Source organism: Opisthocomus hoazin, chromosome 23, assembly GCF_030867145.1.
Source record: "Opisthocomus hoazin isolate bOpiHoa1 chromosome 23, bOpiHoa1.hap1, whole genome shotgun sequence".
Classification (NCBI taxonomy): domain Eukaryota; kingdom Metazoa; phylum Chordata; class Aves; order Opisthocomiformes; family Opisthocomidae; genus Opisthocomus; species Opisthocomus hoazin.
The window spans coordinates 4100916-4115814 of NC_134436.1; the positions used below are offsets into that span (position 1 = coordinate 4100916).

At 51.9% G+C, this 14899-nt stretch overlaps 1 protein-coding gene across 1 annotated transcript; it reads left to right on the forward strand.

The window, feature by feature from the left end:
• The first annotated feature begins 3503 nt into the window (after window positions 1-3503).
• Window positions 3504-6870, forward strand: LOC142363992 (protocadherin alpha-8-like). The gene is made up of 2 exons (XM_075441917.1): window positions 3504-6056; window positions 6853-6870. Exons 1-2 carry the CDS (start codon window positions 3576-3578, stop codon window positions 6868-6870), a joined length of 2499 nt encoding a protein of 832 aa, XP_075298032.1. The 5' UTR covers window positions 3504-3575.
• The last annotated feature ends 8029 nt before the right edge of the window (window positions 6871-14899 follow it).

Sequence of the window (14899 nt, forward strand, 5' to 3'; positions counted from 1 at the left end):
GTTCTTTTCCCAGGCACCAAGGGTCCGGAGCTGGAAGCCTTCTGAATCTTGAGGTAGTTACATGGTACTGAAATGTCCACCATGTCCTTTGAGGTTATGCAGATCTCCCACCAGAGACCTTCACTTGTGCTGCTGCCTGATTGATGTAGAAACTGTGTTGGTGAGAGGGGATGAGATGCAGACTGTGAAATACTGTCTGATAAACCATTTCCTGCCTGTTTTGAGAAGGGTGTTGTGGGAGGGCAATGCTTCATTCTGCTATCCTTGTGTAGTGCTGGGCATCTACCAGGAGCTTCCACAGCCGTTGATGTTGCCATGATGGTTACTTGCTCCTCCTCAGGTGGGATTTGTGAGTGGATGTGATGAGGAGGAGGATGTAATCTGTGTGTGCTTGACTTGCTGTAATTGTGCACTTGCACAGTCAGCCTCAGTTCAGATGCTGAGTCCCCTTGTCATGCTTAACTGAGATATGTGCACATACATGCCAAATCCTTCACAGCATGCCAGCTCTGGTTTTCTATGTAGAAATTCTCCCACCCAGTTGATACAGTGAGTGCGCTTGCACTTCAGCGTTTGGAGTGGTCCTCTCAAAGAATAAAATCTGTGTGGACTGAGAATGGGTTTCATTGCTGAGGCATGCTGTTGTGGTGGAGCAGTGTCTGGGTGTTGTGGCAGCGATCCTCTGAGCAGCATGGAGTATGGTTTGGGGCATCCATCACAGGGAGGGCAACTTCGAGTGGGGAGGAATCTCCTGTCTGAAAAAGGAGATGCCGTGTAGAACATGAACTGTGTCATTGGCGAAGAACTGGAGAAAGTCTGCTTAGGAAATGTCTCATTTCCCAGGGCTTGGGATAGAGGATTCCAGTAGAAAACCTTGGGCAGATGCCGGGTGCACAGGATGCTTGCCTGGGATCCTGTCAGGAGCTCCAGAAGTCCTGCATATCCTCATGCCTTGGTGTTGCGTGTGCTATTCCAGCCAGATGTGAAGAGATCTGCCATACTCAGCTTTGATCACTTGTTTTTGACGGGGAACGGTGTTGGTGAAATGGAAGCTTTTCCAAATCTCAGTCAAGTTTGGCCAGCCTTCTCTGAATCTCTCCTTGGTTATCTTTCTGCTATTAGTCTTTCTAGGGAGTGCTGTATGTATTCAAGAAGCTTTTTTTCTTCTCTCTCCTTGGCAATATGTTGGTAACAGTGGATGAAACGCAGACTGCTGAATTTTGGCATCTTTCAGGTGGCAGAGTTCAGGCAGTTGGCCGTCAGTGTGGGGGATGGCTTTTCCAGTCTCCTGAGCTAAGATTGTTGTTGAGAGAATGCCCTTAGCTTTCAGGTGTCCCTCCTGCTTCCACTGTGATAGAAGTGCATAAGGGAGCACTGCACGCTGTCTGGTGATTTCAAGACTTTTGCAGAAGGTGCGTCATTTTTTCTGTCCATCTGCCCCAGAAATCTCTGATAAAGTTAAGGGAAAATGTCCCTTAGAACCATTTCACCTCACCTGAAAATGTTTTGTTTGTTTGTTTTTAATGGAGAAGCATCCGGTGGTTGTACAGGTAAGTCACTCCTAGCTAAAGGAGATGTGTTTGAGAGACAGATGTACTTTTGCTCCTGTTCGGTCTTGGATTGAGCGTTGACTGGGTTGGGAGTAGGACTCGATGATCCTTATGGGTCCCAGCCAACTGGAGATATTCGACGATTCTATGATAGGACCAGCAAAGCACCACTGGCTGCTCTCATTCCTTTCTTGCTGCTTCCAGGCACAGTGTGAGCAAGTGAGAGCAAGCTTGAATGGAGGAGGGACTTTAATGCATTTCTTGGAATGGGTGTGTTGGGAGTTGAGGGGATGTTCTCAGTGAAAATGTCCGCGTGTTGCCTTTGTTGCTTTTGATGGGTGGCTCATGCTACATGAATGCGAAGTGTTCTGTTGGGACTAATACCTGTGGGTACCAAGATTCTTGCTGTGTTGTTCTGGCAGAGCATGCCTGCCTGAAAGGAGAAGCAAGAGCTTGGCATTCAGTGTGCAGGTGGAAATGTGTCCAGAGGAATAGCTCTTCATTGAGATGCATGAGGAGTGGTCGGAAGCTGCAGTTGCCCCATGCTTTTTTTGCCTTCTTGGAGGATTGTGGTGCTGGGCTGTGATGGATTTGAGTTCTGGAATGAAAGACTCCCCTGGGTTGTTTGGACTCATTGTAGCCTTTTTGCATAGATGTCCAAGCACCTGGGGTTTGGGCCTGTGTTTCCTAGGGAGGTAGCTTCTCTTCCTTGAGAGGACAGGGGCTGAACAGTGTGGTCTTTCTCGGGAACGGGAGGGAAGAGGAGGTGCAGGGGAGTCTATGTGTCTTGCATAGACTGTAGGAAGGCAGGGAAGTTGTTCGTCATCTGGAGAGATGGAAGGCAGCAGGAAAGAGGAATGAGAGTTCTTGCCAAAGGGCCCGTGTGTACTCCATGAGGAGACTGATGAAATTGTATAGAAAACAGTTTGTTTAAGGAGACAAAGCGAAGGCAAAGACAGAAGAAGAAGGGGAGGGGAGACAGGACAGGGAATGGAAGACGAGGAGAAGAAGGGGGAAGAAGAGAAGGAAGGAAAGAGCAACGCAGAGGAAGAGAAGCAAAGGACACAGAAAGAAGCAATACAAAGAAAGAAGGGAGAAAAAGGAGGAAACAATAAACGAGTTTACTAGGACGCACCGACACTCTTATGCGAGGAAAGAAAAAGAAAAAGAAGAGCAAGAAAATCGAAAGAGAGATTGTAGGAAGGAATGAAGCAAGGAAGTAATTAAAGAAGGAAGGAAGGCGACAAATAGGAGACAGAAAGAAAGAAAAAAAGTGCGAAAGAGATTACGAGCACGCAGCAACCTTACCTGTACTCGCTGAACGGAGCTGATCCCTGACAGCCTCCCCCTTGATCAGAGCACTGCGCTCCGGCGCTGATGCCCCGTCATTAGCGCTGATGGCTGCGACTTTGATGGTGTCCGCCGCAGCGCCGGAGGCAACTGGGAAGCTGCCAGCGGGAATAAAGAAGAAAGGAGGATGGAATGAAAAGGGAAAGAGGACTAAATGATAGGGCACGGCAGGGCACGAACGAAAAGGAAAAGGAAGAGAAGAAAGTAGGAAGAGAAGTGAGAAGGAGAGAAAAGAAAGATAATGGAAGGAAGGAAGAAACAGAAATGGGAAAAAAAGGAGGAGGAAGGAAAGAAAGGAATCAGTGGAAATAAAGAACAAATAAGCACGAAAAAGAAATGATGGAAAGAGATGGAAGAAGAAGAAAAAAGAGGAAGAAGAAAAAAGAAGGAGAAAGAAGAAGGGAGAGGAAGGCAGAGGCGAGCGAGGAGGCGAGGAGCGCGGGGCCGGGTCGCGGGCGAGCGCGGGGAGCGTGAGAGGCGTCGGAGCAGCACACGGTGTCGCTGCAGGCTCAGAAACGGCGGCGGAGCGGCGAGGCAGCCCCGCCCCGGTGCGGCGGAGAGCCCGGCTGTGAGCGCGGGGGGGCGGCGCGGGGCGGGCAGGAGAGCCGGTGCGTCCGGGCGGCGGCGGCGGCGGGAAGCCGTACGGGGCCCGTGCGGGTGTCAGCGGCGGCGGCGATGGGCGGGTGGTGCGGAACCGTGTTGCGGGTGCTGGTGCTGCAGGCGTCCTGGGCGCTGGGCGGCGGGCAGGTGCGGTACTCGGTGCCGGAGGAAGCGAAGGCCGGGACAGTGGTGGGCCGTCTGTGGCAGGACCTGGGCCTGGAGGCGGGCGATGCGGAGGCGCGGCGTCTGCGGCTGGTGGCGCAGGGCCGTCGGGCGAGCGTGGAGGTGAGCGGGGCGAGCGGGGCGCTGGTGGTGAGCTCGCGGCTGGACCGGGAGGAGCTGTGCGGGAAGAGCGCGCCGTGCGCCGTGCGCCTGGAGGTGCTGGTGGAGCGGCCGCTGCGCGTCTTCCACGTGGAGCTGGAGGTCACGGACATCAACGACAACGCCCCGCTCTTCCCCGCCGCCCGGAGAAACCTCAGCATCGCGGAGTCGTCGCCTCCCGGGTCTCGTTTCCCGCTGGAGGGCGCGTCGGATGCAGATATCGGAGCCAACGCACAGCTCTCGTACACCCTCAGCCCCAGCGACCACTTCTCTCTGGATTTGCAGAAAACCGAGGAGGACGGTGAGTCCTTATTCCTGGTGCTGAGAAAGCCGCTGGACCGCGAGACGCTGGCTGTGCACCGGTTATTGCTGACGGCGAGCGACGGTGGCCGGCCGCCACTGACGGGCACGCTGGAGCTGTTGATCTCGGTGCTGGACGACAATGACAACGCGCCCCAGTTCAACCAGTCAGTATATAAAGTGCAGCTGCCGGAGAATACGGAACGCGGTACTTCAGTGATCAGAGTAAGAGCCACAGATTTAGATGAGGGCACGAACAAGAATATCTCGTATTCTGTCCAGCACTTGTTCCCTCTGGACGCAAGGGATGTTTTCGGGATCGATAGAAACAGCGGGACGGTCTATCTAAGAGGTGCCTTAGACTTTGAGGATGTTGGTGTCTATCGCCTGCAAGTGGGTGCAGCAGATAAGGGAAACCCACCGCTGTCGGGGCACTGCAAGGTGGTGGTGGAGGTGCTGGACGTGAACGACAACGCGCCGGAGGTGTGGGTGACGTCGCTGTCGGTGCCGGTGCCGGAGGACGCGGCGGTGGGGACGGTGGTGGCGCTGCTGAGCGTGTCGGACCGGGACTCGGGGGCGAACGGGCGGGTGAGGTGCGCGGTGTGGCCGTCGTCGCCGTTCGGGCTGGTGGCGAGGTTCGCGGGCTCGTACTCGCTGGTGCTGCGGGAGGCGCTGGACCGGGAGCGCGTGTCGGAGTACGCGGTGGAGGTGCGTGCGGAGGACGGCGGGGCGCCGCCGCTGCGCGCCAGCCGCGGGTTGCGTGTGCCGGTGTCGGACGTGAACGACAACGCGCCGGCGTTCGCGCAGGCCGTGTACACGGTGCTGGCGCGGGAGAACAACGCGGCGGGCGCGGAGCTGGCGCGTCTGTGGGCGCGGGACCCGGACGAGGCGGGCAACGGGCGCGTGAGCTACTCGTTGGGGGAGGGCGGCGTCGGGGTGGCGTCTGTGGGCGGGGGGTGGCGGTCGGCGTCGAGCTACGTGTCGGTGGACGCGGAGAGCGGTCGGCTGTGGGCGCTGCAGCCGCTGGACTACGAGGAGGTGCAGGTGCTGCAGTTCGAGGTGCGGGCGGTGGACGCAGGGGAGCCGCCGCTATGCGGCAACGCCACGGTGCAGCTGTTCGTGGTGGACGAGAACGACAACGCGCCGTCGCTGCTGTCGGGCGTGGGCAGTGGGCCGGTCGTGGGGTCTTCGGGCGCGGGTTCGTCGGGTGCGGGTTCGTCGGGTTCGGAGGCGCTGTGGGCGTGGGCGGCGTGGGGTGCGCCGGCGGGGCAGGTGGTGGCGAAGATCCGCGCGGTGGACGCGGACTCGGGCTACAACGCGTGGCTGCGCTACGAGCTGTTGGAGCCGCGGGGGAAGGGCGCGTTCCGCGTGGGGCTGTACAGCGGCGAGGTGAGCACGGCGCGGGCGCTGGAGGAGGCGGACGGCCCTTGGCAGAGGCTGGTGATCGTGGTGCGGGACCACGGGGAGCCAGCGCGCTCGGCCACGGCGACGCTGAGCGTGTCGCTGGTGGAGGGCGCCGAGGCGGCGCTGGCGGCCGCGGGCTCGTCCGCGTCGTCGTCGTCGTCGGGGTCGGGATCGGGGTCGGGGCTGCGTCCGTCTGCGGGCTCGGAGGGCGGCTCGGCGGCATCGGCGACGAACGTGTGGCTGGTGGTGGCCATCTGCGCGGTGTCGAGCCTGTTCGTGCTGGCGGTGGTGCTGTACGGGGCGTCGCGGTGGGCGCCGCGGGCGGCCGTGCTGTCGGGTCCCGGTCCGGCGACGCTGGTGTGCGCCAGCGAAGTGGGGAGCTGGTCGTACTCGCAGCGCCAGAGCCGGAGCCTGTGCGTGGCGGACGGCGCGGGCAAGAGCGACCTGATGGTGTTCAGCCCCAACCTCCCGCCGCCGCCCGGCGCCGCGGCGAAGGAGACGCAGCCGGAGGCGCCCGCTGTCCTGGACACGGTGAGTGACCGTCCCTTTCTGGCCTCTGGCCCCTCCCCCCGACGCCCCTTGGTGCTTGTGGCGCTTGTGTTCCGGCCGTGGTCAGGCGCTGTTGGTAGCCAGGCTGAGCTACCACTCAACCAACCAAAGAAAACCCCAGACAATAAAGAACTGTCCGTTCCCAACAAAAGTCAAGATCTAATTCTGCTACCAGTCGATATGATACGTTGCCGTGGTGTTCTCGTCAACATTTTGGTTTTTCTGTGAGAGCATGAAATCAATGCCATTGCTGTTTAGAGCTGTCGCGACATCAGCTGCAGAAGAGTATTGCTCCCAGGTCTGCCACATGTCCATGTGAGGTAGCTGAAGTATAGCCAAACGTCAGTATCCAGACAGCCTGTATGTGATAGCTCTGTGTGTTTTTTATGGTGCTCTCATTGAAGGGCAGGGTAAGGAAAATTGAGACTGAGCCTTAAGATGGGAAAGCAAGCTATGACATGTTGCAGAGGTGAATATTGCAGTAGCACCGAGTATGGCTTAGGCATCTCCTGATATGAAAATGCTAGGCAGGATGGGAACAGTTTGCTCCTTTCGAAGATCCATTCCCAGGCTCCTGAGTGGTGGGGTTGGAGGCCTTCCTGATAGTGCCATGGCACTGATATGCCCACAGTGTTTTCTGAGCTTCTGAGACTCTCCGAGCAGGGGCAGTAGGTTCTGCTGCTGCCTGCCTCATGTAGGGAACGTGCTGGCAAAGAGGGGGTGAGATGCAGACTGCTGAGTACTGTCTGATGAACCTTTTCCCTGCTGTGTTGGGAAGGGTGTTGTGGGAGGGTAGCACTTCAATGTGCTGTCCTCATGTAGGGGTGGGCATGCATAGTAGCGATGAGAGGTGCCACAACCCCTCTCCTGACCTGTCATCAGCTGTCATCACCTCTCAGGAATAAACAAGAGGAGCTAGAAGCTTTGATCCAGTTTCAGACCAACCATTGGTCAACACCATTGGCATAAGCAAAATCTGGTGAGAGGAGTTCAGTGAGAAGTGTGCTGTGATGGACAGTTTTAGGCTGTTGTGGAAGGATAGGCAGGGCAGAGGAGGCAGGTGGGTGGTGCTGTATATGAGGGTGAGGCTGGATTGTGTGGCACTCTCAGCTGGCGACAATACAGTTGTGACCCTCTGGATAAGGATTAAGGGAAAAGCAAATAAAGCAGATGTTGCTGTGGGAGTCAACTATCAACCACCCAGCCAAGATGACCACACTGATGGGTTATTCTACAAAGAATCAAGGGATGTCTCTAGATCAGCTGCCCTTGTGCTTACAGGTGGTTACAACTTCCCAGATGTCAGCTGGGAATATCATACAGCAGACAGAAACAGGTCCAGGAAATTCCTGGAGCACGTTGAAGAGAACTTCTTGGTGTAGTTACTAAGGGTGCTGACTAGGAAAGAAGCCCTCCTGGATTTGTTGATTGTAAACAGAGAGGGACCGATGGGCAAAGTGGTGATGTCTGTTTTGGTCACTCTGACCATGAAGTAATGACATTTCAATTTGTTGTCAGTAAGAGAAAAACTGTTCTCTGAAACAGAAAGACAGTCCCCCTGGCAGTACACACTGCCTTTCTTACCTTTGCTGACTGTGCTGTTGTCAGATTTGGTTTCTTGTTGTCCTCTGCAAGAGACACGATGCATAGTGACAGTTGTGTTCTCTCCCCTTGTTGTATTTTTGTGATTTTTATTTGCTCACCAGTGTCAATATGAAATCAGGGAAGGCTATTCGGCCACCTTTTTTTTTTTTTTTCCCCCCCGAGTATGTTGTAACTCTACTTAGTGGTATAAAGTATTCACGGAGAGAAGTGTCAGGCAAAGTAGGTGCTGGAAATGGGATTTTTTGTGTTCTTTCTCCCCCTGTCTCCCAGACTGTGGACTTGCATTCCCGGCCAGAGAAGTGGTGTGGGTTATGCGGGCCTGTTGTGACATTCTTTGAATATTTTCATCAGCAGCCACGACCTTACAAAACCCCTGGAAATCCTCTTATTGGAAGAAAAAAACCAAAATCCCAAAAGACACAAAGAACCCAATATCAAATTCTTCTGCATAGCAGATGTCATCAGTGACAGTGTTTGGTTCGATCACATTTGTGTTGCTCTCTCGCAGCATGAATACAGTGCCTGCTGCCTTTAGAGTTGTCCTGACAGCACCTCTATAAATAGCATTCCTCCCAGGTGTGCAACAGCTGAGATTGCTGAATCTCCAGGAGACTGTGAGGTGAATGTCACAGTGGCAGTGGGGCACTGAGTATGGCCTGATGATTTCCTGATGTGAAGGGTGGCACTGGGCAGTGGGAAGACTCCTGTGAGGGAACCTGAAATCCTAAGGAGGACCATGGCCCATGTCTTAAGACAAGAATGGGAGATGATGTGCTTGTGTTGAGACTGCATGTCCCCAGGTGGGGAGTGAAGGATGCCTAGAGGAAAGGATAAGGCCGTATGGGCACGGAGTGTTTGTCCCCAGGATCCTTTGCCATGTTCCCAAGAGTCTGGAGTTGGAGGCCTTCCTGATCTTGAGACAGTCACATGGTATAGAGATGCCCGCAATATCTTTTGAGGTTGCGAAGATCTCCCACCAGAGACAGTCCTTTGTGCTGCTGCCTGACTGATGTTGGAAATGTGTTGGTAAGAGGGGGTGAGATGCAGACTGCTGCATGTTTTCTGATGAACATTTCTGCTGCTGGTTTTGGAAAGGTGTTGTTGGAGGATAGCAGTTGAATATGCTGTCCTTGTGTAGTGGTGGGCATGTATAGCAGCTTCCACAGCCATTGGTGTTGCCCTGATGGAAAAATCTGATCAGATTTGTAAGGACACGTGAGAGGGTGGGTGTAATCTACTGCAGGTGGCTTTAGTTAGAGGTGATGTGTCATCTTGTCATTATGAACTTCTACAGACATGTGGACCTACATACCAAACCCTGCACAGCTGTTGTTTTCTATTGTAGATATTCTCCCACCCAGTTGATATCGAGCAGGGTTTAGAGCTGGAGCATGTTGTTTTGGTGGAGTGGTGTCTGAGTATTGTGGCAGTGTTCCTGCAAGTGGCACTGCGTGGGGCCTGGCTTTGTGTGACAGGGAGGGCGACCTTGAGTGGAGGACAGTCATGCCTGATTGAAATGGAGATGGTGGGTAGAACACGGCTTGTGTCCTTCTTCTCGCACACAGTGCTGCTTGCCTGGGATCCTCGCATGACCTCCAGAAGTTCTGTATATCTTAGGGCGCTGATGTTCTTTGTGGTGTTACTGCTTGTGAAGGCATCTGCCACATATGCCTTGAACCTCTTGTTTTTGATGTGCAATGTTGTTGCTGAAAGAGAAGCTTTCTAAATTTGGATGAGATTTGGCCAGCCCTCTCTGAACCTCTCCTAGGTTACCCCTCTGCTCTTAGTCTTGCTAGGAGGGGAGGAAGTGGTCGCCCTGTTCAAGATTTTGAGAAAACTTGCATTTCAATAGAGCGGAATAGGATCCTTTGGTTTTCGTCTCTGAGGAAAATCTCCCACCCTCTTGTTTGTTTTTTTCTGTCCCATTGGCAATGTGTTGGTAACAGTGGATGAGACGCAGAGTGGTGAATTTTGTCAGCTGTCAGGTGGCAGATGTTTGGGCAATTTTGCATCAGTGGGGGGAGAGGTGTCTTTTCCGGTCTCCTGAGCTAGGTTTCACATTGAGAGAATGTCCTCAGCTTTCAGGCCTCCTTCCTGCTTCCCCTTGTGAGAGAAGTGTAAGGTGCACCGTGCACGGTCCAGTTATTGCAGAACATGTGACTTTTTTTTCTGTCCATCTTCTTCAGAAATGCTGATAATGTTATAGAATCATGGAGGTTGGAAAAAACCTCTAGGATCATAAAATCCAAAATGTCAAGGGAAAATATCCTTGAAAACCGCATCTCCTGTGCTAAAAATATTTCTTATTCTGAAGAAGCAACCATTGATTCTACAGTTAAGTCGCTCATTCCTGAAGAAGGTATGTTCTGAGAGCCAGAGATACTTTTGTTCCTCTTCAGTTGTGGCATCTTCATGTTGAATCAACCAAATGTTGCCAGGGTTGTAATGCCTGTAGGCTTGGAGCAGCAAAGCACCACTGCCTGCTCTTGTTCCTTTCCTGCTTCTTCCAGGCACAGCATGAGCAGGCGGCAGCAAGGATGGATGCGGGAGGGACCCCAATGCCTTTTATTGAGTGGATGTGTTGGGGATTGAGGAGATGTTGTCAGTGAAAATGTTGTTGTGTTTCATTGGTGGCTTTTGTTTGGCTGTGTGGTGCATGGGTAATGGTAATGAAGGAGAGGTATTCCATGGGGGCTGTGGTATTGTCATGCTTGACTGTGGTGGGTTTGGACTCTTTGGAGCCTGTCTGCACAGATGTCAAAGTACCTGGGGCTTGGGTGTGTGTTTCCAAGGGTGGTGGATTCTGTTCTGGTGCAGCAGAGTTGCCATTTGATTGCCTTGGTCTGTTATTTGGTGGGTCCTGGAGAGGAGTGGAGGCTGAAGAATGTGGTCTTCTTGTGGAAGGGATGGGAAGCTGCAAGAGCAGTCTCTCTGTCTTGTATAAACTGGAGGAAAGCTGTAAGGTTGTTACTCGCTTGGAGGGATGGAAGGGGTCAGAGAAGGGGAAAGAGAACTCTTGGCAAAGGGCATGTCTGTGCTTGATGTCAAGTGTGAAGTAGTCATTTAGAAAAAATGTTGGTAAAGGAGAAAAAATGGCTTGTACTCCTAGCCAGAGAAGTAGCATGATGTACACTGGTGCGTTTTTGAGTTCTTTCAATGTTTGCATCAGCAGGCACAACTGTACAAAAGAGTCAGAAATCCTCAGTATGATTCAGAAACAAACAAATAAAACCCCAAACCCATATCAAGTTGTCCAGCATTGTAGATATCGTCTAGCTGTACTCATCAAAATGTGGGTTGTTGTCTCATAAAATGAAATCAATGCCATTGCCATTAGAGCTGTCCTAGCATCAGGTTTAGAAAGACTGTTGTTCCTCAGTGTGTAATGTTTCCATCTGAGAGAGCTGAAGCATTGGCAGACATGAAGGCTGAGCTGCAGAGACTGTGCTGGACACTGTGCATATGTATATACATTCCGTCTGTGTGTTTTCTTATGGTGCTGTCTTTGCTGGGAAGGGACTGCAAAAGCTGGGTTGATCTGTAAGGTGGGAAAGCATGACATGTTGCTGGAGATGAATGTGTCAGTGACACTGAGTAGGGCTTGGCTGTTTCCTGATACGAAAGGTGACCTTGAGCAGTGGGATGACTTGTGTGAGGTAAGCAAAAATCCTTGGGAAGACCATGGGCTATGTCATAAGAAGGCAAGAATAAGAGATGATGTGCTCGTCTTGAGACACACCAATGTTTGAGGAACAGTGTGGTGGGAGGGTAGCACTTCAATGAGCTATCCTCATGTAGTGGTGGGCATGCATAGTAGCGATGAGAGGTGCCACAACCCCCTCTCATCACCTCTGATCACCTGTTATTAGCTCTCATCACCTCTCAGGAATAAACAAGAGGAGCTAGAAGCTTTGACCCAGTTTCAGAGCTACAACACCATTGGCATAAGCGTAATCTGGTGACAGGAGTCCAGTGACAAGTGTGCTGTGATGGACGGTTGTAGGCTCTTGTAGAGGGACAGGCAAGGCTGATGAGGCAGGTGGGTGGTGCTGTATATGAGGGTGGGGTTGGATTGTGTGGCACTCAGCTGGCGACAATACAGTTGTGACCCTCTGGATAAGGATTAAGGGAAAAGCAAATAAAGCAGATATTGCTGTGGGAGTCAACTATCAACCACCCAGCCAGGATGACCACACTGATGAGTTATTCTACAAAGAATCAAGGGATGCCTCTAGATCAGCTGTCCTTTTACTTACAGATGATTGCAACTTCGCAGACATCAACTGGGAATATCATACAGCAGATACAAACAGGTCCAGGAAATTCCTGGAGCATGTTGAAGAGAACTTCTTGGTGTAGTTACTAAGGGAGCTGACTAGGAAAGGTGCCCTCCTGGATTTGTTGTTTGTAAACAGAGGGACCCATGGGCGAAGTGATGATGTCTGTTTTGGTCACAGAGACTATCAAGTAGTCAAGTTTCAGATCGTTGTCACCAAGAGAAAAACTCCAGCAACACTTTGACCATGGGTACGGGGAGAGCAGACTTTGGGCTGCTGGAGGAGCAAGTTAGTCAGATCCCCTGGGAATCTGTTTTTGAAGGTATTGAGGTCCGTGAATGCTGGTCACTTTTTAAGAGCCATTTCTGAAGAGTGCAGAAGCAGGCAATTCCAAAGTGTCAGAAGTCAAGCAAGCGGGGCAGAGGCCGGCTTGACTGAGCAGGGATCATCTAGAACTTAGTCGGAAAAGTGTACAGACGTTGGAAGCAAGGATAGGTGACACAGAAAGACCACTGAGATGCTGTTTGGTGCTGTAGGGAGCAAAGTTCCTGTGGCCAAAGCTTGATTAGAGTTCAAGCTGGCCAGCCCTGTGCAGGACAAAAAAGCCAGCTTTTTAATATATGTTAACAGCAGAAGGAGCATCAGAGATAACATCAGTCTGTTACTGGATGAGGTTGGCCACCTTGCTAGTAGGGGCATAGACAAAGCAAGGATGTTTAATGCCTTCTTCTCCACTGTCTTTAACACTAAGGATTGGCCCTGGGACCCCTGGAGCCCTGTACTGGAAGACCGTGACTGGGGGAATGATAATCTCCCAGCCAACTCTGAACTTGTTTGAGACTTGCTGCTCCAGCTGGAGGCACAGCAGTGTATGGAGCCCCAATGAGATTCACAGAATCACAGAATCACAGAATAGTAGTGGTTGGAAGGGACCTCTGTGGGTCATCTAGTCCAACCCTCCTGCCGAAGCAGGGTCACCTACAGCAGGCTGCACAGGACCTTGTCTAGGTGGGTCTTGAATATCTCCAGAGAAGGAGACTCCACAACCTCCCTGGGCAGCCTGTTCCAGAGCTCCGTCACCCTCAGAGGGAAGAAGTTCTTCCTCATGTTCAGACGGAACTTCCTGTGCCTCAGTTTGTGCCCATTGCCCCTTGTCCTGTCACTGGGTACCACTGAAAAGAGCTTGGCCCCATCCTCCTGACACCCACCCTTCAGATATTTATAACCATTTATTAGGTCCATTCGTCGCAGTGTGCTGAAAGAGCTGGGTGATATTATTGTGGTCTTCTCACCATTACTTTTTTATGATCTTGGGAGTCTGGAGAGGTCCCAGTCAACTGGAAGCTGGCAAATATTGTTCCAATTTTCAAGAACGGTAAGAAGGAAGACGCTGTTAATTAGAGGCCTGTGAGTCTCACTTCCGTGCCTGGTAAGACAGTGGAGAAGTTAATTCTGGGAGTTACTGCAAAACACTGCAGAGGCACTGCAGTCATTGGCCATAGCCAGCACGGGTTCGTGAGGGGAATGTCCTGCTTGACTAACTTAATTTCCTTTAATGATGAGGTCAGGCATCTCGTTAAGGAAGGGAAGCCAGTCTCTCACAGTATCCTACTGGATTAAATGTCCAGCACACAGCTAGATGATTCCATAACCTGTTGCACAAGCAACTGGCTGAAAGGTTGGGCTCAAAGAGTTGTGGTATATGGGGTTACGTCAGGTTGGTAGCCGGACACCAGTGGGGTTCTGCAGGGCTCCATTTTAGGGACAGTACTCTTCAATGTTTTTAGAAATGATCTGGAGGTAGGAGTTGAATGTCCACTAAGTAAGTTTGCCAATGATACTAAATTTGGGAGAGCTGTGGACTCCAAAGAGCTGGATGTACTAGAAAGATGGGCGATCACCAACCGTATGAAATTTAGCAGGAACAAATACTGGATTCTGCACCTGAGACAGGGTAATGCTGGTTATACACACAAATTGGGGCATGAGAGGCTGGAGAGCAGCACAGCGGAAAGAGATCTTGGAGTCTGGGTTGATGGCAAGTTGAACAGGAGTCAGCAGTGTGCCCTGGCAGCCAAAAGGGCCAACCGTGTTCTGGGGTGCATCAAGCACAGCATTGCTAGCCGGTCAATGGAAGTGACTGTCCCACTCTACAAGGCACCGATGCGGCCCTACCTTGAGTACTGTGTGCAGTATTGGGCACATCTGTGTAAGAAGGACATCAGACTATTAGAAAGTGTCCAGAACAGGGTGACCAAGATGGTGATAGGTCTCGAGGGCAAGATTTACGAGGAATGGCTGAGGTCACTTGGTTTGCTCAGCTGAGAGAGCAGGGAAAGGCTACAGCACCTGGTATTCCCAGGCAGTCTCCCATCCAAGTACTAACAGAGCCCAACCCTGCTTAGCTTGTTAAACTGTCTTTATCTCAACCCATGAGTTTTACTTTTTGTTAATTTCCCATCCCTATCAATATCCATTATTATCTTTTTATTATCAGTATTAGTAGTATGATTACTAGTAGTATCTGTAATTTCCTTTGTTGTCTTATTAAATTCTGTTTATCGCAATGGAGAAGTTTTAGTTTTGTCCTCATTCCACTGCGGGGGGAAGGGGAGGGATGAGCAAGCGTCTGTCTAGTGCTTAGTTGCCAGCTGCTGAGTTAAACTATGACAAAAGTGCAGGTGAAAATGAGGTCAGAAGAACAGCTCTTCATCCAAGTACATATAGGGTGCCTGGGTTCTGTGGTTGCCCCATGATTTTTCAGCCTTCTTAGAGGACTGACATTCTCAGCTGTGACGGGTCGGAGCTGCTGAAGGAAAGACACCTCTGCCTTGTTTGGCCTCTTTGGAGCCTGTTTTATTGGACATCCGAGTACCTGGGGCTTGGGCTTGTAGTTCAGAGGGTGGTGGGTTGTGTTGCAAGGTAGCAGAGATGTTCTTTGCC